The sequence below is a fragment of the Oryx dammah genome, unplaced genomic scaffold (assembly GCF_014754425.2).
Source record: "Oryx dammah isolate SB20612 unplaced genomic scaffold, SCBI_Odam_1.1 HiC_scaffold_2, whole genome shotgun sequence".
NCBI lineage: Eukaryota > Metazoa > Chordata > Mammalia > Artiodactyla > Bovidae > Oryx > Oryx dammah.
In genome coordinates this window covers 190,482,586-190,505,000 of record NW_024070186.1, presented here as the reverse complement: position 1 = coordinate 190,505,000, position 22,415 = coordinate 190,482,586, and the positions used below count along the sequence as shown (strand labels likewise).

The window sequence follows — 22,415 nt, the reverse complement described above, 5'->3', positions numbered from 1 at the left end:
AGTAGTGGTGCTCAATGTGTGGGCCCTGGACCAGCATCTTTAGAAATGCAGATTCTTGGGCTTCACCCACCATCTGCTGACTCAGACACCCCAGAGGTGGGGGCCCAGCAAGCTGTTTATTTTTTTAATACTTATTTTTTGCTTTTTTATTTAGCTTTGCTGGATCTTAGTCACCATATATGGGATCTTTTTTGCTATGGCATGTGGGATCTAGTTCCCTGACCAGGAATCAAACCCAGGACCCCCCGCGTTGGGATTGCGGAGTCTTCGCCACTGGACCACAAGGCAAGTCTCAGCAATCTGTGTTTTAACAAGCTTATTAGGTGATTCTGATGCCCACTGAAGTGTAAGAACCAAAGATTTGAATTAACCTGAACCCCAGACGTAGGTTATTTGCAGCTCACAGACTATTACAGTGGTTCTTAACCTTGAATACATACTGGAATCACTTTTTAAAAAAAAATGCTTATGTCTCCTTCCCACAGCCAGGTATTCTGATATAATTGGCCTGGACTAGACCTGCTCAAGAAGGTTTTGAAAAGGCCCAACTTATTAAAATGTACATTTAAGTTGGTGTTCTAGCTGCAAGGGACACCAGAGGCTAATGCGGGAGTCTACGCGTAAAAGTGATGTTTGTCAGACCAGGGCCGTGGCCATGGCGATGGATACTTACAAGATCAACTAGAGAAAAGAGGGAAGGGGGCAGCGTACAACCATTAAAAAGACGACATAGCCACTGAGGATACAACAAAAACTGGTTAGAACCAACTAGACTCAAGATGGCAGAAGATTTAACTAACTTCCAGTGGGCCTGGAGCTTCACAATACAGCTCACTCATTGAGATAGGTTAGCATATGCTGCATGACAGACTCACCCAAGCCATGAAGAGGGCGGGTAGTCCAATTCCCGGAAATCTCCACCCCTTCCCCCAAAACAGTTGGAGTAACCCTCCCACTCGTTGGCCTGTGGAATCACCCAGCCCATAAAAAACTAACCACCCCAGATCTGGGGGAGCTCTCATTTTCCCACTTGACCCCCGCTCCGAGGCCGCTGTCACCTTCTGAGACAGACCAGGCAGACCGCATGCTGCCTGGGGAATGTGTGCATGCGTGCCTGCGTGCTCAGTCGCTGAGTCATGTCCAGCCCTATCCCGTGGGCTGTAGCCCCCCAGGCTTCTCTGTCCATGGGATTTTTCAGGGAAGAATACTGGAGTGGGTTGCCATTTTCTACTCCAGGTGGAATGTGTACCTCTCTCAATAAACCTACTTTCACTTTACAGGGGTGCTATTGAATTCTTTCCCTTGCAAAGCCAAGGACACTCACTTGGTGGTCTGACCCAGAGGCTCACCCAAGCCTGGGACATGCCCCATTTTCCTACAGCAAACTGGCCAGACCTTGGTAACAGACCAGAGGGCAGTGGGGAGTGGGGAAGAGCTGAAGACGACTGTTTTCCAAGTGTCTGGATAGTGATGCCCTTCCTGGGCTTGGGGAGCATGGAAAGGTTCAGGTTAGAGGGTGAAGGCTGTGAGCTGCAGTCTTGGGAATGCTGAGCTCTGTTTTGGCTCCTTCAAGGTTAACAGAGCTGTGGTGGGCAGCACAGATACAGGAAAGGAAGCCCTCAGCTGAGAGGCCGGAGGCAATGGCAGGGCCGGGAGCTTCCCATAGAGTGAGAAGGGAAGTGGGCTGAGGAAGGGACTGGAGGTGGAACTGGGGGAAAAGGTTCCCACAGCAGGGCCTGGAAGTCACTGCCAGCGGGGAGGAAGGAGAGCCTGGATTTGCAGGAAAAGAGTGATTCAAAAAGGAGGTCCAGGGGATTTCCCTGCTGGTCCAGGGGTTAAGAGTCTACACTCCCAATGCAGGGGGCCCAAGTTCAATCCTTGGTCAGGGAACTAGATCTCACATGCCACAACTAAAGATTCCACGTGTGGCAACTAAGACCCAGAATAGCCAAATAAATTTTTTTTAATTTATTTATTTTTTTTTAAAGAAAGAGGTCCAAAGGCCCCGGGAGCACTGCAAAGTGGTTGTTGGATTTGGCAGTGAGGGAGCCAAGTGACCTTGGAAAGAGCAGAGTCAGGGCAGGGGTGAGGCTGGGGTGGAAGTGGGGAGGGAGGAAGAGCCCAAAGGCAGGGGCTGGAGGCAAGTGGGAGGGAAGGAGGGGGATAAGGCAGGTGTAGACTCTCTTAAGGGAAGGTGGCATCTAGAGGGGGACACAGGGTCAAGGGGATGTCTTCTGGGGACCTTTCTGGCAGGATGAGTGAAGAGACAAGGCCACCGTCTGGTCCATAGTAGGCCCTCAGGAATTTTTTTTTTTTTTTTTTAATTTACTGGGCTGCACCGGGTCCTAGTTGTGGCATGCAGGATCTTTTAGTTCTGGCATGTGGGATCCAGCTCCTTGACCAGGGATTGAACCCGGGGCCCCTGGACTGGGAGCATCCAGTTTTAGCCACTGGACCACTAGGCAAGTACCAAAATACTTGTTAAATGGGTCAATGAAAGGAAATCCCTTGGTGGTCCAGGGGTTAGGACTCCACGCTTTCACTGCAGGGGGCGTGGCTTCAATCCCTGGTTGGGGGATTAAAAGACCACTCAAGGTACATGGTGTGGCTAAAAAACAAAAGAAAAGGGTCAATGAAAGGCTCAAAGTATTGGGGCCATTTACCCCAACTCCCCATCTGCAGCATCAGTTCCTGCTAAGACATCCAGACCCGGCAGCCACCCACCCTCTGCTTGCATTATCTCACATGGTGGGGTGGTCACGACCCCCGAGGCAGCTTTCTCCTCCTGGATGGTTCCGATGGACGGCCCTGTCGCTTCCACCCCATGGTCCCGGCCCTGCCCTCCTCCCACGTGGCAGGTGCCAAGCCTCTCTGAACCTGCCCGGGCTCTTCTGTCCATGGCATTTCCCTGGCAAGAATACTAGAGTGGGTTGCCTTGCCCTCGTCCAGGGGAATCTTCCTGACCCAGGGATCAAACCCGAGCTTCTGAAGCCGCCTGCCTTGGCAGGAGGGTTCCTTACCACTAGTGCCACCCGGGAAGCGTCTCCCTGCTTCCACCTTTTACCCCCCGCAGCCTATTCTCAACTCTCCTCCAGAGGGATCCCGTTAAGGTCCCTCTGATCTTGTCCCACCCTTCAGTCAAAGCCCTCCAGGGGCTTTCAGCTCAGAGGACAAGCTAAGGTCCCCTCATGGCCAGCAAGGCCCTCTACAAGGCCACAACCACTCTCCATCCCAGAACGAGACACGCTGACAGTCCCTGACAGTTTCTGTTTTTATTGATCAAGAATTCTTTACAAAATACACACACACACGTATCCAAACACACACACACACACACACACACACCAGATACCTGCCCTGGTTTGGTCACCCCCCTGCCCACTCTCTCCTGGGATCAGACCTTCTTGGCCTCATCCAGGGACGTCACCCTGTGGCCTCTTCCCCTACCAGCGGAGGAGCACAGAGAAGGAACTGCCTTTATTTCCCTGCTTAGAAACACAGGCTGGGGCCCCACCTGTGGGGGGAGCAGGTAGGAGTGACAAGGAAGCATCACCCCCTTCCCTCTTTCAAATTCCCTGAGTTGCCAGGTTAGTCTCCCAAGTACCACAGCTGCTAAGGCCTTGGGATCCTCTTCCATTCAAAGCTTTCCCACCCCATGTTGCAGACTGAAAAATGGAGGTCTAAAGAGGGAGGAAGAGCCCCCCTTACCCACCCCTGCCCAGATCACAGCATTAGTTGCTATAGTAGAACAGGGACTGGAACACAGTTCTTCCTGGCTTCCAGGAGATGAGTAGGAACCCTGCTTGACAGCCAGGACTCGGGGCAGGAGGGGCGTGCCCAGGGAAAGTAGCCCCAGGGTAGCTGAGTGAGCAGCAGAGTCTGTCCAGCACTATAAAGATTTGCCAAGGGTGCCCTCTGTGACTGCCCGTGTGGCTTGCTCGGGTATACAGTCTGGATCCGTCAGGATGCTGGTGGATGTACTCAGCTGTCGTAGGGAGTTCAGAACAGCTGGGAAAAGAGAGAGAGAGAGGGAGAGGGAGAGACACTTTCTGGGGTCAGGGGTCATCCTACACTTGGATGCTAAAGACAAAAGGATCAGGGGAGGAACTAGGTGGCAAGACTGTCAGTCAGACCCTCCTAGGAGCTCTGTCTGTGGGTGTCCTAGTGGTCCGCCCCAGAGTGTGGTGGGGGATGGACAAAAGTCTAGGCTATACTGAGGACAGGCTGGACTGGGGTCTGAGCAGGGTGGGCCCCCCGCCCCCTGCTCTGAGGCTTGGACACTCTGCTGGGCAGGCACGTACTTGGTCGGAGAGCAGGCAGGGAGCAATACTGGTCCAGCCAGGCCAGGGAGGTCTGGCGGAGGCTCTGCAGGCTTGCTGTAGACACCATCCCGTTGAAGGACTCAAACAGGGGCCGGATGAGAATGCTGAACTGGAGCCAGGTCAAGGAGCAGACCTGGCCTCTGGCTAATACCCTCACCCACTTCACATGGAGCCCTGATCTCTGACCACTGTCCAGCCTTGAACCCCAAGGACCCCTACTATAGCCGCCCTCCTGTCTGCCGAGGTCCTCCCGCAGCTCTCTGGCTCTCAGCTCCCTCCGCCAGCTCCCCCATGGCCTCCCCTGGGCTAGCCCCCATCCCTGGGCTTCCTGCTCTGGCTCAGTCAAGGGCTCGACCAGGTAAGGGAGTGAGAGATTCGAAGTCTTCCTGAGGGTCCACCCCAGTCATCTTACTCAGAGTTTGGGCCTTCCCTGGTGGCTCAGATGGTAAAGAATCTGCCTGCCATACAGGAGACCTGGGTTCAATCCCTGGGTGGGGAAGATCCCCTGGAGAAGGGAATGGCAACCCTCTCCAGTACTGGGTTCTCCCAAACTGCCCCTAGGACCTTCTGAGGGCAGGGCTGTGGTCCTCTCACCCAGTGACCCCCCTTCAGTTTCCCTCCACTCCCAGCCCATCACCAGGGGATGCTGCTGGCCAAGGTGCCAGGGGGCTGGCAGGAGGGGGTGGAATTGGAGCCTATTCCTCCAGGAGCAGCCCTGAGACCCTGCCTGGCCTGGGGAGCAGGGACTGCGTCAGGTACAGCTTGATCTGGCTGCAGCACACACCGAACTGCTGGCCTAGTGAGGATACTACCCAGAACTTCCAGTTGTGCAGTGTGCGGGTCCGGACATAGTCATCGAACATGTCTCGCATTTGGTCGAACCGCTGGTGTGTGATGGGCACCCCAGTAGCAGGCAGCTGCTGCTGGCACAGGCTGGGGGTGCGGGGTGGGTCAGGGCGGGGAGTCAGGCAGCAGGCCCCTGCTGGCCCTGCACACCCTCCCCGCCCCCACCTACTTGATGGCGGCATTGAGCTCCTCGATCTGGTCCCGGAGCTGCTGGGCCTCCTCCTGCTTGGCCGCGCGCTCCTGCTGCAGCATGGCAATGTACTCGGCTGTCTTCTGCAGCGTGGTGGCCTTGCTCATCTACGGCAGCACCAATCAGGGCGGCCTTGGGTACTGGGGCCCGGGGGTGAGGCACTGGGCAGGGCGGAGGCCAGTGGGTGTGTGGACGGCCTGGGGGTTTGGCCTTGGGTGGGTGGGTGGGGGTCCACATGCGGCTGGGGGGCCTGGGCACTCACCTTGAGGTTGGGCTGGGTGCTGAGCGTGCTCACCAGCCCGTGCAGCGTGTCAAAGCCCAGCTTGATGTTGAAGCGCCTCTTCTGCTCTGCAGAGATGTGTGTGATGCGCCGGTTTTCTGTCTGGCGGTTGGGGGAGAGGCAAGAGAGCCGGTGTGAGCCTGGGAGGGAGCACAAGAGGGCCTGGGGTAGAGCAAACAGACCTTAGGGAGAGAACGGGTGCCACCTTGCTGTCTGGACGGCCCCGGCTCAGCATGGGTTGTGGGGGAGAGATACGGATGCTCAGGGCCCCTGGGCCCGGCAGCGAGGTCAGCTCCGCAGACAGCCGCCGCTCACCACCTGTGCCGGGGACAGATGGACTCACAGACAGACCCACACAGGGGAGAGAGTCCCGTGGCCCTGTCCCTCTCATCTTGGCCCCAGATGTAGTCCCCCACATCCCCCTTCCCCTCCTTCCACCCCGCAGACCGACCCCCCCCCATCAGCTCCTTCAACCCCTCTTTACCACTGGGTGCTGGGGGCGAGAGCCGCTCCACTTTGGGGACAATCAGGGGCCTGGGAGGGGCCGGGGTGGCCGGGCCCGGAGGCAGTCGGGGTGGTGTGGGGGCCGGGGTCGGGGGAAAGAAGGTGCAGGGGAACTCGGGGAGAGTGTCCTGCTGGGGTGGAGAAGGGCAGAGAGTCGGGGTGAAGGCCCAGGGTGCAGCCCCACCTCCCAGTGCCCGCTGTCTTACCGGTGACCCTGGGGGCCGGAGGAGAGCGCCGGACACGAGCGGTGGCTCCAGGGCTTGCTCAGGCTTGGCTGTGCACAGACAGCATGCTGGGGGCCCCATCCATCATCTCCCAGCCCCACCCCTCCCTTCCTAATAGCCCACACCCCTTCCGGATTTAGGGTTAAGGACCCAGGACCTCCGGCTGAGCCAGCCTCTCACCCCCCACCTTCTAATCCTGCAGGCTCTCGGCGTCCACACTGGGTCCCCATCTCCCCGATGGCGGCCCGACTCACCGGCTGTCAGCAGCTGCGTGAGGCAGGGGTTGTTGCTCCCGGCAGTGGCAGTGGGGTTGGCAGTGGCAGGGGCCACGGTGGGGGCGCCGGGCTTCCGCCCTCTGGGGGACGGGGCAGGGGGCTTGCCTCTGGGCCGCGTGCCTTGGGGTACCGGGAAATGAGGCCCAAATGGGGCCTCCGAATAGCCGGAGGGTAGCAGGTCTATGGGGAAGGGGGCGGGGCCTGGGCCAGGCTGGGGGGGGGGGGGGCAAGGCCGTGGGAGCAGACAGCGGGGACACTCCTGGGGCAGGAGGGACGGCAGGGAAAGCGAACCTGGGCGAGAAGAGGGGCTCTTCTTGCATTAGAGTAGGGGGCGGGGCCATGGGAGGGAAGGGGGGCGGGGGGGAGGGCTCCAGGCCCAGCCCCTTGGCAGGGCTAGGGTACTGGAGGAGGGGTGGGGGTGCAGGAGTGGGTGGGAGCTTGGGCTTGGGGTCTTCAGGAAGGAGGAAATCAGAGTTCAGGTAGGTGCTGGGGTCCAGGGAGCCAGGGCAGCTGCTCCGAGCCTGGTTGGGGACAAAAAGCCGGGGAGAGAGCTGGCCTTTTGGGGGCCTCCCAGGCAGCCTCCTGCCTGGCTGAGCTCTGGATTGGGCACTGTGGGAGTTGAATAGTCCTTGGCCTCAGACACACACATCACGGACATTACAGTCTAATGAGGGGAAAGAGTGGGGCGCATTTATACACAAATTTAAGCACAAGAAAGAGCATCAATCTTTCTGCCCGCTCATTCATTCACTAAATTATTTATCAATCCATCCACCAACCCATCCATCCATCCGTCCATCCAACCTCCATCCATCCACCTATTTATTCTCCATCTATGAGCTAGCTCATCCACCTATATTTCCACCAGTCTGCCAGGTACTAACCCATTCACCAATCCATCCAACCACCTAAACTTCCTTCATTCACCCACCAAACTTTCCACGGTCCCTCCATCTATCCACCAGCTACATATCCATCCACCAGCCCATTTATTGATCCACCATGTACCAGGTGGTTGTTGCTCAGTCGTGTCCGACTCTTTGCAACCCCCTGGACAGTAAACCCACCAGGCTCCTCTGTCCATAGGATTCTCCAGGCAAGAATACCGGAGTAGGTGGCCATTCCCTGCTCCAGGGGATCTTCCCGACCCAGGTAATGAACCTGGGTCTCCTGCACTGCAGGTGGATTCTTTACCATCTGAACCGCCAGAGAAGCCCTTTATTGATCTACCAAACTACTTATTCATTTATGAATCCATCCACCAGCCCATCTACCCAACCAACCACTCACCTAGCTATATACACACCAACAGTACAAGCATCTACCCCCATCTACAACCCAGCGATCTATTCTCCCACACACCCACCCATTCACACACTCATCCATTCACTGACTTGTTCAATCACTGGGCAACCATTTTTGCCTGCTGTGAATGTGCTTGAATGGTGCTCAGGACGGGAAGACGCAATGCGGCAAGTGTGAGGATGCGGTGAGTGAGGCAGAGCCCTTCCAGCAAGGAGCTCATCATCTAGTCCAGTAGACAGACCTCTCAAACAACGAACTAAGACAATGCCGGAAAAGTCTGAAGGCAGCTACCCTAGCATTGGGCGGGGGTTGGGGGGGGCAGCATCGGATTTGGGCCTGGAGGTCCTTAGCCAAACTGACAAGAGTCACAGCTTCCTAAAGGCACGTGCTCAGCTTTGGTCTCCATGTTTCTGTTCACACTTCTCCTCACATCCAGCGTACCCTCTACCGGTGTCTTCTGCTCAAACCTGACTCATTCACAAAGCCCAGAACCGCCCCCTCTTCCAGGAAGCCCTCCAACAAGCAGCCCAGTCCCATGCTCCTCTGTCCTCAGCCTCCCCCCTCCTCTCAACCATCTTGTCAGCCCTGCTTCACGAGGGTCTTTCCTCCTCAGCTGAACCGTGCCCTACGTTCTCTCTTGATGGACCAAGAGCATACCCAGGAAGTACCCCGAGGACCTCCTGGGCATGGGCAGGTGATCTGGGCAGGGTGGGGTGGGGTGGGTGAGCTCACCTGCAGGCGGTTATGCCCTGAGAGGTGGGTCATGCCCGAGCAGGCAGGGGGCACCTCCGAGCCCAGGATCCCACTGCCGAGGACGGGATCAGCCATGGGCCCGAAGCCGTGGGGCTCTGGGAAGTTTGACGGTGTAGGCGTCTGTGGGGGGCGGTAGTTGGTGAAGAAATCTGGAATTCAGACGCACAGGGTGGCAGCCGTCAGGGCTAAGGCCGTGGCTGGAAGCAGCGGGCTGGCCCTGTCCCCGGGCTGGGTTGGCGGTGGGGTGGGGGCCGGCAAGACAGGGGGGCCTTCCAGGGGAGATTGTGAAACTGGGAGAGTTTCTGTCTCACTCAGGGGAAGCAGTGGCGGAGGCTTGAGTGGGATGGGCCTGAGTGGGAGACAGCTGGGGAAGGGCGTGGGGGTGTCAGCAGGACCCCAGGAAGCAGCCCTCCCACCGAGCCCCCAAACTGGCTCCTGAGGAGCCCATTCCACACCCCCAGACCTGGGAGCCCCAGGCCTTGTCTGCGCCTGCTGGGGACATAGAAAGTGTGTTGGGGGAGGAGGGAGTGAGTACAGAGTGCCAGGGAGAGAGAGGGTGAGGTCCAACGGGAGGAGGTCTACGATGGGGAAGGGCATCATCAGGGTGTCAGGAGGTCACGGAGTGAGTCGGGGGAGAGAGAGGTCAGAAGGGCAGTGGATCTGGGACAAGTTGGGTTTGTTGGAAGGTCAGTGGGTAGGGCTACAAGGGTGGAGGCCAGGAGTCGGGGGTGAGAGGCCTAAGAGGGTCTGAGCGGGGTCAGAGGGTGGACTCAGAGTAGGGGCAGGGGTGAGGGGGCACTAAAAGGCCTGAAAGAGCTGGCGGGTGGGGGGCAGCCAGATTGTTGGAGGTGGGGGTTGTGTAAGCCCCAGGCTATTCTGGTTTTGGGAAGCAGCTGTCCGCGGCCTAACCACATCCCGGGCCTGGTCGCCGCCTGCCCACCCGCTCCCTTCCGGGCACCTTTCTCTGACCCTGAGCAAGCCTTCTGTCTGCACCAGCTCCCAAGGCCTCCTGGTCTGGTCAGAGGCGACCCCACTGGCTCCAGCCACCCCGGCCAAGACAGCCGGCCAGGCTTTCTCCCAGGGGCCCCTTTAAGGAAACCCAGGAGTAGGATAAGCCAGCATCAAGCCGCAAGCCCAATGGGGTCTTATTTGTGCGTCTTACGGGACGGCGGGGCCCAGGTGTTGCTGGGCGGCTTGTTCTGCGTGTCTGTCTCACGTAGCATCTGCCTGTCTGCCTCCCGCTGTCTGTCACTCTGTCTGAGCCTTTGTGTACCTGCCCTGGTGTGACTTGGCGTGTACATGTCTGCCCCATGCTGTGTCTGTGTTTGGCTGTGTGTCTTTCTCAGCCACAAGGTCAGGATCCTCCAGCCTCCCTTCAGCAGAAAGATTAGGAGGTGGAGGGTGAACGCCCACAGACCCTGCACCCCCAGCCCCACGGGCCTCATCCCGTCGCCCCAGGATGCTCAGGGTCTCAGAGCAGCCCCCCTCACAGCTGCCGCCCACTCCCCAGAATCGGGCGGGGCGCACAGAGCAGCAAGCTCAGCCCTGCCCGAGTCACCAGGGTCCCCTGGCCATAGCCGGTCCCCACCCCACCTTGGTTGGCAGAAGTCACTTCCTAGCCCCAGCCACCCAGGGAGCCCTCCCTGGCCTGTTCCCCTCCGCTGACCTGCCATCCCCTGGCTGAGCACCACCCCCCTGCCCCCATGAAGCCCGTCCCTCCAGAGAATTATGGCTCCCTTCCTGGGTTTCCTCTCACGTGAGGGCCTTTTGGGGGACAGAGCGGCAGCTCTGAAGGCCCTGGTGCTCCGGACGCTCCCTGTGTGACCCAGGCGCCCCATGGCAGGTCACCCCAGCTAGACCCCACTCCGCAGCCACCCTGCACTTCCTAGCCCGACGCTCAGATTTTTGCCCAGAGCCCCGGGGAGGGGGCCGCTGGGCTCCTACCTGTGGCAGGGGTCTGTGGGCCCCGATGGGGCCGCTGCCCTCCCAGGCGGCTCTGCTCCCAGGGCACTGCCATCAACACGGCTACGGGCCCTGCAGTGCCCCCCCCCCGCCCCCAGGCAGGGGTGGGGGTGGTTCCTCATTCCCTCGTCCCCGCCCCATGGGCCTCCACCTCTCAACTGACAGGCCCAGGACCCCGCCAGTCAGGAAAGAGTGGAGGGGTCACCAAAACCAAGCGTTTATGCTAGGAACCCCTTTTGTGTCCCCTAGGCCTCGGCTGAGACAGGTTGGGCCCTGGAGTCCCCTAAGCGTGTGACCATCGGGAGAAGTCTCCAAGGCCGACAGCTGAGTGAAGAAAGCAAAGTGGGAAGAAAGCTACCGTGGAGACCAAGAGACATTTGTCCACGTGTGCTGTACAGACGGGATGTCTCTGGAGGGAAACGAGACGCCAGTTCCCGGTGGCCCTGGGGCTCAGGAGAGGGAGGTAGGGCAAAGGGCTACTTTAAAGAATGCTTTATAAGATAAGATTCCTGGGATTAAAAAAAAAAAAATTACGTAGGAGGGAAGTGGGTGAGCTCTAGATGAAAGAAGAATGGCCACGAGTTGATAAATGTTGATGTTGGTGAGGGTTCCATGGGGATTCTCTCTCCCTACCTGTGTGGGTGCTTGAAATGTTCTTTAATAAATAGTTCTTAAAAATGAGTTATATAAATACGAATAAACAGGCTCAAACAAAGGAGAGGGATCAAAGCCCTTCTCTCCTCTGAGAGAGTCCATGCTTCCCTGTGAACCCCCCAGAGCTGGTGGCTTCAACAGACCTGATCCCCTGTCCCCCGCCAGGTACCCTGATCTCACCGGAGGCTACTCCGGCTGTATCTCAAGGCCCAGACACAAAGGGAGACCAGGAATATCCCTCAGAAATCACCCGGATCATCTACCCTTCCAGAGGGGCCTAGGACCAGCCTGACGTCTCAGTCATACTGGGGCCTTCCTACCACTGACCTGTGGCCACCCACCCAGGGGGCGGGGCCTGGCCCACCTGAGATCTCCATGAAGTCATCCAGGCTGGGCTGCAGCGGCGTCAGGTCTGGCTGGATCATGTCAGCGTTGCCCACATAGGCTGGAAGGGGGCAGGGGTGATGTCAGGAGCGTCGGGCAGGGTGGAGGTGCCCATGCCTGGCCATCTGCCCCTGGCTGACCGGATCCCTTCCAGCCTCCCTTCCTTGGTGCAGGCCCTCACCGTCCTCCGGGGGCAGCTGCAGGGGTGTGGGGGTGGGCTGTGTCATGGTGAAGAGCGTGTCAGAGATGTCGGACAGAAAGCAATTGAGATCCAGAAGCTGGCGTCCGCCGGGCTCCTCCTCCGGGCCCCCCAGCAGCACGGGTACCACGCTGGTGAAGAGCTGCTCGCACCATCGCTCCGGTGGCTGCCACCCCCCTTCCGCCTGGGGAGACAGAGCCATCAGCAGCCCCAGGAGACCCCACCACCACCACCCCATTCCTTTCAGGCCTGGAGACCCAGGGCGCTCCTGCTGCCCCTGGCTCTTCCCAGTGGGCCCCTGCCTGGGGGGAGGGGGTGATCAGCCATCGAGACAGGCAGCTCTCCTCTCCTCTCTCGGGTGGACTCAAGTTTGCTGCCTGAAAGGCTAGGGTCACTGCACCGGCCTCTGACAACTCTCCGCAGGAGATAGACTGAAACGGGCTTGCCGAAGAGCTAAGGGTCCCCTCCTGCCTCCTGCACTTTTGCCTACCTGGGACCCCGGTTCTTACAGCCCTCTGTTCTCCCATGCCTCCCCACCACTTTGCTTAGTCAACCAGAAGTCTTGGGGTCTTCCCACTACTGCGCGCCAAGGCTGCCCCTCCCATGGGAAGAAGAGGTCAATTCACCAACCACAGGACAGCGGCGACGCCCACTCCCCGCCCTCCCTCCCGCCACCGCCACTGCCTAGCCCACCCAGAGGCGACCGTCCATCCTCTGGGTCCAGGGAGCACCCACCTGCTTTGGGGCCAGGAGATCCCCTTCCCGACTGGACTTGCGGAGCTGCGGGAACACACAGAGGGGGACACTGGACCCCCTGCCCTCATCCATCCCTCCCCGCCAAGGCCTCCCTACTCGCGGGCTCCCCCCGCCCCAGATCCACCGGATCCCTCGCGGCCCCTCAGGAGCTCTTCGGCGGTAAGGAGGCTGCGAGGAGGTCCTGTGGCCACGCGGTGGCGCTATCGGCCTGGGTCTTAGTGGAGGGCCGGCGGCGGGGGCGGGGGTGCAGGGTGTGTGGGACGAGGGCGTTCCCCCAGGGCTCTCTCAAGCGACGCGGTGGCAAGGGAAAGGGGTCCTCCCGCCGCGCCCACTGACCCGCTTCTTGTAGTAGATGCGCCACTTGTGATACTCGCGCATTACCACCTCGATGCGCCGCTTCCAGTAATTTCCCTCCAAGACCACGGCCTGCGGAGGGCCGGGAAGGGGCCTCAGTGCGGGGGCAGCACTGACCCCACCCTCACCCCAGTCTCCCTCTGGCCCAGTCCCCTCCCGCTCAGCACGACGAGTGGTGGGCAGGAGGGGGCCCGGTTTGGCGGGGCGGCAGTTTATTGGTCCAGTTGGTCTCGGCTACCTGCGGTTTCCGGTGCTCATCAGCCTCAGGCCCCTGCAGGGGGGTCACGAAGCCACACACGGGGCTCTTCCTCCGCTCCACATCTGAGAGAAGGGGGCCAGGTCAGGGGTGCCCAGCTCCCTCATCTGCCACACTGTGAAATCCTGCCAGGCCTTCCATGCTCAGATTAAGTGCCACCTCCTCCAGGAAGCCTTCCAGGCTGCTCTGGCCTTCCCAGATCTCCCTTTTCTATGAGCCCCTATGACACAAACCTCCCACGCGCCATCTGCTCCTTTGGGAGCTTAGGAGGTGTGCAGGCAACGCTTGCTGAATGGGAACTGTGGGGCCACAAGGGAGTGAATTGTCCAGAGAAGTTCTTGGTCTGGCTGGCTGGCTAAAGGTCCAGAGCCCTGGTCCCTGCCTCAGGGTGCCCATTTCCATCTCAGAGAACCATCCCTGCTCCACTTCAGGCCACCTGCCTGAGCCCTTTCTCCGCCTCCTCCTCTCCCATCCCTGTCTCCAGCCTTGATCTCTCCCCAGGCTCCTTTTTGGCCAATAAACAAGTGCCAGGCTCTCCTTTACCTCTCACACCTTCCCTTTGGCTTGCCTCCCAAACTCTGGAAGAGCTGTCACTTGCCACCTCCACTTCCATGTCTCACAATGGCATGGTCACGCCTATACCCCAGCATCTGTTCCCACACTCACCCCACTGACCCAGCTCCTGAACTCAAGGCTCTGGCCCTCCCCAGCCCCGTGCTCCTTGACTTTGGCTTCAGGGCAACCCCCTCCTCCTCCCTAGGCCCCAGGAGACTTCCCTCTGTTCTCCTGTCTCCCTGACCACTTTTCACTGGCCCTGTGGCCAGGCACCCACCCCCGCCCCAACCTCTGTCATCCTGCTCCTTTGCAGCTTCAGACTCATCTTCCAGCTGCCTGGGGGAACCTCCACTAGGCTGTCTCAAAACATCCCTCTCAGATGTTTGGGGACTTCCCTGCCAAGCCAGAGCCTCCTCTGGACTGCCCACCTGGCCTCCCAGTGCTCCAACCTCCCATCACCTCCCAGCGTCCCCATGTAATCCATGGACTGACCCTCTCAACCTCAAGGATGTGTGACATTTGTTCCACCATCCCCTCCCCTCCATATGCTCACTCTCACCCCCTGGTCTGGTGTCATTTCTCACCTAGACCTCCCTGACTTCAGCCTCACCCTCTCCAGCTCACCTTCCTCTGTGGCCAGGTCAGTTCTTCCTACACCACTGGCAGTACAGGCCTAAAACCCTCCCTGGTTCCCTGAACCTCCTAGGTAAAGTCCACGCCCCCTAGCCTGACTTCCAAGCCCCTGTGACTGACCCCACTGCTTCTCCTGCCTTTCTCCTTCATAGGCCCCACCTGGAAGCCAGACACCCGCCCCACCCCCTGCCCCAGCAGCCCTCTGGTTTTATTCTATGCGGAATGCCCTTCCCTTCCCTCCTTTGCTTCATCTACCCACATCTATGCCCCCATCAGGATAGCTCAGGACACCCTCTCTTCTGGGAAGCCTTTCCTTGTCTGAAACAACCCCTCGGTCCCACCTGCCTCACTCTCTGCCCTGCCTCGGCCATCTCTCTGCACGCTGGCCTCTCTGCTGGGACTGAAAGCAGGGGCAGTGCCCTTTAGCCCCAAATCCTTGCATCTGGCACAGAACTTGGCACACACCAGGCCTTGAGAACCCTGGAACCCGCCCACCCCCCGCCCTGGCTGTCCCACCCCACGATGAAGTGACTTTTCCTGGCAATCTTGACAAAGAGGACTTCCGGGGTGTCCATGGGGCCCATCCTGCTTCAACCCACAGCCAGCTTCCTCTGACACAGAGGAGGGGGCACCACCTGACCATGGAATTTCTTGGGACCTTCAGCATCATTTACAAAGTTCTGTCCTAAAGGACATTCTCCAAGACTATCCCTGTGGGAGCGGGGATGGGAGTTGTTCCAGTTGCTAAGCACGGCTTGGACAGAAAGCAAAGGGAGGGCCCTTGGTTGTGTGAACTCCCGGGGATGAGAGCAAGGAGAATCTCAAGGTCTCTGCTCCTGGCTTCGTTGTTGAGGATATGAGCCAGGAAAGATCGGGCTTGTCCAGGGTCCACAGAGAGTCAGCGCTGAGCAGGCCTGGTCAGGCTCTGCCCTTCCCAACCCGGTGACCCTGTGCTCTGGATGGAAGGGCAGGGTCCATGTGACTTCCTAGGGCTGGGGCATGCTTTACTTGACAATGGTAAGTTCATTGGTTCGTGTGGCCTCCTAGCCCCTTGCACCTGTTCTGGGACAGGGGACCCATGGAGGAATCAGGGATGAACCTCCCAGCTTATGGGGAGAGACAAGGAAAGCACACACATCACAAAAGCTAAAGCAGGGTGGCAGGTCTGCCCAGGAGAGGCCCTGGGAGCTCAGAGGTAATACGACGATTTGGTGGTGTGGAAAAAGAAGGGAGCTTGGAGGCCCGGAGCCTGCCCAAAAGAGGCAGGTGTGAAGGGAAGGAGCCAGGCAGCCCCCCAGCAAACCTGCTCCTCCGCGTTTCCTGAAGCCCACTTTCAGATCTTCCGGGCTCAGTAAGGAGGAGTCCTGATACTGGGTTTCAGGCCTGCTGTGTGCTGTTGTTATTATCACAATAATAGTAATCAATCCCAGCATTCATCTGAAGGGAACCCTTGTGTGTGTCAGGCCCTGTGAGGTGACATGGATCATCTGTCTTGCTGAAAACCCACAGCAAGCCTGAGCAAGAAGGTGTATTATGTTTCCCACTTTACAGATGAACAAGCTCTAGCTGGGGGAGGCAAGGGCCTTGCCCAAGTTCCCAGAGCTAGGACGTGCGAGAACTTGACTCAACTGCCCTGTCTGACTCGGAACTCAGGGTCCTTCCATCAGCTTGTGCTATAGTCTGGGTGAGGGCCCCTGGCTGGCATCAGAAATTCCTTCTGCAGAGAGAGAAGGGATTGCATCCCATCCTGCCTTGGAGGGAAAGCCTAGAGGGGGGAACCTCAGGGTGGCATGGGATGGTGAGGGAAGTTAGAGACTCCTTCTCCCCCTAGCCCACCAGTTTCCTGGTTTGGGCAGGGCCTGTCCTGAGCATTCTCACTGGAAGCCAGTCAGCTGGGAGCAGTGGAAGGGGCGTTGGGCTGAGCTGGAGAGCCCTGAACTCACAGCCAGTCATAGCTCTGCTCCTTTTATGCTCCGTCACCCCGAACACGTCAGTATTAATGCCTGGAGAATCCCCATGGACGGAGGAGCCTGGCGGGCTACAGTCCACGGGGTGGCAAAGAGTCAGACACGACTGAGCAACACACCCTGGACAAGTCACTCTCTTTCTGGGCCTCGCCTGCTCATCCATAAAATGGGGGTAATAATAACCTGTCTCCCCAGGTTGCTTGGAAGCCTTAAGTAAGATGATTTATGAACCTGCCAGGCACATAAGGCAAATAGAAACCAAAAAACAAACAAAAAAACCACTCCTTTCTCTGCTTGAATGGAACCCAGTGGGGCCAGTACAGAGAATACCTTGGTGGGCCCTTGTGGGCTGTGTGTTCCCAGCTCAGCACAGCCTTCGATCCTGCAGGAGGACCTTACTGAGCTGGACAAGGTCCAGCATGGGATCGACCGGCCTCTCAGCCTCTGCTGCCCTGCCATCGGGGATGGGTGGGTTTTGCATCCCCAAATGAATGACCGTGACCTCCTCAAGGGTACATCAGATTCAACCATCATTTATTAAGCGCCAGCTTTGTGCCAGGCCTGTTCATACCTGTGATCCCCATGCCAGCCATGAAAATTAGGACTCTTGGCCTCCTTTTATAGATGAGGAAATGGGTTCAGAGAGGTCAGACAACTTGCCTGCAGTCACACAGCCAGCAAGGGCCAGAGACAGGGTGGGAAACCAGCCCTGCGTGACTCTGAAACCGGAGTCCCTTCCACTCGACCACGTGGCCTCTCTGGGCTCCCTCCCCTCAAATCTCGATGGCAGAGGGGGCACCAAGGACCTCACGGGATAACTGGTGGAGACCCATCAAGATCAGAGTTTCCCCTTTGCGATTGGCCCAGATAGTGCTGAATGCCTCTTTCTACCCTGGCATTTGAGGCGCCTGACAACACTAATGGGGTGCAGAATGGGCTTTCAACCGTCCCCCCATCTCAGCCCACGTTAGGACTTCTAAGGGGCGACTCCTGCTGCGCCCAGCTTTACAGTGGAGAGCACCTTCGGGACGGACATGTGCCCCACGACCCTCTGGGTTTAGAAGCTGTCGAGGGGTACTGATGCTGGGGACCCCGGTCTCCCCTGAGTGCTCTGCTGGAGCCGGTGTTGAGGGTGCCCAGGGCAACCCCCGCGTCAGCCCTCCTGCAGGGCCCGTGGTGCCCACTCACACTGGATGTACCAGGCCCTCCAGATGGCGTTGTTGAGGCGGATCTTGTCCCGGCACAGCAGCTTGAGGCCTTTGAAATTCTTCCACTTGGGAGAAACCAGCTTGCCACTGTCAGAGGGAGAGGGCTGGGTCAGGGTGCAGGTGTGGAAAGTTAAAGGGGGGGGGTGGGCTCCACTCTCTTCCTGGGCCCTGGAGCACTCATCTATGGTGGGCCATTTGAGGGACCACCCCCAAATCCTGCCCCTCACTCTTACCTGCCTGAAATGACTACCTTTAAAATATTCTCCCAGGCCCCACTCCAGTCCTCTGTGTTCCTCTGGCGAGACCTGCTAAGACCTGTTTCTGAGCTCAGTCCTTGGAATGACAACGTCTGTCCATTTCTTACTGAAGAAAACTGAGGGTCAGGAAGTAAAGGGGACGTGCCCAAGGACACACGGTGGAATATCACTCAGGCCCTGTGTTTTTTTTTCTCCATCCATCTCAGTGGACCCTTGAGCCCCCAGGGGGTGGGTTGGGTTTGTCTGAGTACAGAGGGAACGGGTTCACCAGAGGCGACCTCCAGGCAGCCAGCCGCTGCCTTTTCACTGCCTGTCTGGTGTCTGCCGGGCCCAAAACCCCAGCATGGCAATCTGGACTGAGCTGGAAAGTACACTGTTTCCCAGAGTGTGCGCAACACGACCGCCACCAGGGCCCAAAGGAAGGCAGCTAGGATGGTGAAGTGATGGTCAGGGGCTGAGACCCTGACCCTGACCCTGACCCTGACCCAGGTAGTCAATCAAATCCACACGATGGATTGGGCTCCGCCAGGTGAGGGGCTTGACTCTCAGGGTCCTGATGGTCGCAGGCCAAGTCTGCCACCCCCAAGGAGCAGGCCTAGGAGGTCAAGACCCTGCTGGTTCCTCCCTCTTCCCTTTGCCCTCCTTCCGCATGGTTCACCAGCTAGGGTAATATACGAGTCCCCTCTGGCCCGCCTTCTTTTGCTCACAGGGAAGGCTGAGGCCCCAAGGCTTAGTCTTCCAGAAGACCGAGCCTGCCCTCTCTGGGGGCCTCTCTGGCAGGCTGGCTCCTGCAGCCCCTTGAGTACCTGAGTCATTGGGTCCCCTCTGCTCTCTGGTCTCCCAGCTCCTGTGTTTGCTTTGGGGTAGAGTGGGGGGACCACTACCCCAGGGCACAACAGGCCTCATTACCCAAATAAGGTACATGGCCCAAACACCCAGCCCTCTGGCTGCCCCCCCACCCCGATCCCTCCTAAGTTAGGTAAACACCATCTGTCCAGTAGGGAGACAGACAGAGGGGGCACTCTGATACCTCCCGGGCCAGCTTCTTTTGTGGCACCTGGGGGGGTGTTCCTGAGTTTGTGGCCCCAGCCTGTATCCCAGCAACCTCCCAGCCCACTCTGATCACCCAGTGCCCACCCCATCCTCCACCTGCCTCCCCGTCTCTGCCACTTCCCCACTGAGGTTGTGGTGTCTGTGGCCAGGCAGGGTTCGGGGAGGTGAGACAGTGACATCCAAGCCCAGGAGGAAAGGATTTGGCTGAGAGGGGAGGAGAGGGGCCCAGCCTGGAGCAAAAAGCCTGTGGCCAGAGTTCAAAGGATTTTTTATGACCAATAGAAATTCTGGGAATTTAGGGAATGAGAAGACGAAAATGCAGAACTCCCCCCCACCCCCCACCCCCCCGTCACCCCACATATCTACCTTGCAGAAATTCCTTTAGAGTTTTCCCTGATAGCGTCCTGCTTGTTCTCACTCATCCCTGAGGCCATTCTTTCCTTAGCCAGCCAGCTCTGACCATGAACAGGTATTTTCTCAGAACTTTCAGAACTTGCCTCCCTGAGACTTCCACCCACAGAACCATGGAACACGGGGCTCCTGCCCATGCAATCAGTCTTCTCTCTGCCCACACGGCCTTGCTGAGGGTGACAGCTGACCAGACGTCCACAGGCTGTCCCTCCGGGTCAAACTGACCAGTTCCACCCAGCACCCCTGGACCCCCCTGCCTTGCTGTTCCTCCCCATCTACTTTCTCTCTTGGGACACCCCAGCTTCGTCACTGCTCTCCCCTCCAAGGAACCCCTATAATTAGAAGTCTTTACGGGCTAAAAACACTGTCTGAGTCTGACTCTCAGTTTTTCCCTCTGCCAAATGGGAGAACTCAAGAGTCCTCTGGTACCAAGCCACTCCCATCCCTACCCCTTAGGCCCCCACTCAGGGCCTGCCACAGAGATGGAATATTCTTGGTGTTTAGGGAGAAAGCCCAAATCTCTCTACCCCAGCTTCCCCTAACTGGGGTCACAACAGTGTCGTCAGCCTCCTAGTGGGGGTGGTTCTGGGAGTGGGCTCTGTCCCCTGCCCGGCCTTTTCCCCTGAATCTCCCCTTTGGGTCACCCATGGTCTGGGATGGGGGGGGTGGGCCTGAGCCAGCCCAGGCAGAGCAGTGTGTGGTATAAAGCAAGAAGCATAAGTTGGGAATGGGTAGGAAAAGGGGACCTTGGAGGACCCTGGGAGCAGGTGCTCCCCCTGGCCGAACCCCACATTCGGTGTCCCGTGACCTTAGATGCCCTGTCCCCTGAAGTCCCGTGATGTCCAAGGAGGGGAGGGAGGAATGGGATGGGAATTTGAACTTTCCACACAGGTCTGGCTCTCTGGGCGATCAGATTGCAACATGACCTGGGCCCGGGGCCAGAGCGTGTGGGCCAAGGTTACCGTCCAGCCAATGGGGTCCAGGCTGGGCGCCGCAGCAGGGGGTGGGCAACACTCCCCCGCAATCCCCACCCCTGCTCCCCGGCTCCCAGTCATTGCCGGTCTCTAGCCAGCGGTTCTCAGAAGAGGAGGAGGCACCGCAGAGGAAGAGGAATATTTGCACAGAGAAAAGATCAAGGCCGGCCGATCCCCCTTTCTCTCCTACGGGTTTTCGGTTGATAATTTATCCTGGTCCCTCCGCTCCGGGGAACTTTGCTCCGGGGCACCGAGCCAGGACCCTGGTTCGCGCCCTCCCCTGGGACACAGGCGTGGAGCTGGGGCCGGGGCGCGGCCGGCGTGCTCTGCGACGCCCCGAGCAGGGGTCCCAGGCAATATTAGGCGCAGAACCTCGCGCGGCGACTCGGGGAGGCGATCCCAGGCAACGCCCCCCGACCCCTGGTCCCGGGGACCAGCCCTGCGCAGCCTGTATCACCCCATGCCGGACCCCGCCGGGAAACTGCGAGGGAGCGCCTCCTGGGTCCTCCCCAGGCACTCTCTTCCCGCCACCCTCGACCCAGCAGGTTAAGAACAGGTTAATTATCCCGCAATCGAGTGGTGCAGGGTGGACGAGAGACTGGGTTTCAGTCGACGTTGGCTATGAACTGGGACAACCAAGGCGCGAGGAGTATCTCGCGGGTGCAAGAAGAGTCGGCCTGGGCAGGGGCTTCCGTATTGGGAGCAGAAGGCTGCAGGTGGTCTGGTGGAGTGACCCCCGGGGTGAACGATGGGGATGTTAGGACCGCCTAGGGTCCTGGGAGTGCGAGGGATGCCCTGTTGGCATTCTTTGGGGGCGGAGGGGTCAGGACTCAGGGAGAGAGGCCGGAGGGGGGCCTCCGGAGGTGGAGGCGGAGGGCAGGAGGTCGAGGCAGAGGGCAGGAGGTCCCTGCCCTACGGAGAGAGTCTTGGTGGAGAGAAATGGGAACCCGGGAGGGATGCAAGTCGGGGGGCTAAGTGGAAAGGGCGGGATCAGAGACACTCCGGGGTGGAGGAGAAGAGGGGATCCAGGATGTGGCCCGAGTCTCTGAGAACAGCCGGGACCAAGGCTTGGGGCCGAGTGGGTTGGCCGGGAGCCCCAGAGCGAGGTCCCGCCATGGAGGGCCGAGGCTGTCGGCCCCGGAGCCGCCCTCACCTGTAGGCCAGGCTCATGCACTCGAACAGGCGGGTGAGTGTGGGGTCGATGCTGCGCGGCCCGAAGTCGGCGTGCCCCAGGGACCCTTCCTGGTCGCGCCGCCGGGTCAGCGAGTCGCTGTGCGGCGACGACACCATGAAGTGACCGCTGTGGATGACCTGCGAGCGAAGGAGCCCGCCCGCGCTGCGCCGGGTATTCGGGTCCTCCGAGTCTGTGTCTGAGTCCGAATCCGGGCTGGGGACGACCCGCGGGCCCTGCAAGCCCGCGACCAGACCCGCCAGCGCCCCGGCCATGGTCATCACCGCCGCCGCCTCGCCTGGGCTCAGGGCAGCTGCAGGCGCAACCCGTGTGGCCAGACCGGCTCATTAGCATGGCCCCTCCCACCTCTTGTTAGCATAGCCCCGCCCTCCCGCCGCGATAGGTCGCTGGAGGGGGCGGGGCCTCGGGGCGCGCGGGAGCAGACGGGGCGGGCTTATACTAACAGTCAAAACGCCAGGTGTGAGAATGCTGGGTCAGAGCTCCCGCAGGTCTAGTTTGGTCAAGAGGGGGTCTCTTATCTCCTCTCCCGTCTTTTCTTATGCTTTGACCACCTGGAGTCCTGGTGGAACCGCCCCTACGTCACCAAAAGAGCTCTCAAAAAGAGTCGTTCACGCCTGAGCCAGAAAGTCGTCGGTGCCAGGGATCCCTGCTCCCCGGGTCGCCCCTCCCTTGAGTCCTCTCATTTAACTCAACCCCTGCCCTCTCTGACCTCCCGGCTCATATTCACTCCCTCTCCGTGCTTCACACAGCTGAAAGCACCAAGTGTTGCGTGGCCTGACCCACAGGAAGGTCCGGATACCTCCAGTTATCATTGTAAACATCACTGCACCTGCCCAGAGGTCCTGGGGGGTTTACCTGAGTGTGAACCCTGCCTGGACACGCGGGGTCCGTACCAGTGTTG

At 59.1% G+C, this 22,415-nt stretch overlaps 1 protein-coding gene across 1 annotated transcript; it reads right to left on the bottom strand.

The window, feature by feature from the left end:
* Positions 1-1,955: 1,955 nt before the first annotated feature.
* On the bottom strand, positions 1,956-21,774 carry MLXIPL (MLX interacting protein like). Its single transcript, XM_040261104.1, is given in 18 exon segments — positions 1,956-4,008; positions 4,302-4,431; positions 5,132-5,255; positions 5,338-5,465; positions 5,621-5,740; positions 5,844-5,956; positions 6,123-6,273; positions 6,349-6,416; positions 6,621-6,867; positions 6,869-7,162; positions 8,679-8,848; positions 11,680-11,760; positions 11,881-12,082; positions 12,634-12,678; positions 12,991-13,080; positions 13,247-13,329; positions 17,608-17,714; positions 21,476-21,774. Coding segments are annotated over 18 exon segments (2,571 nt in total). The 3' UTR covers positions 1,956-3,889.
* Between the last annotated feature and the right edge of the window lie 641 nt (positions 21,775-22,415).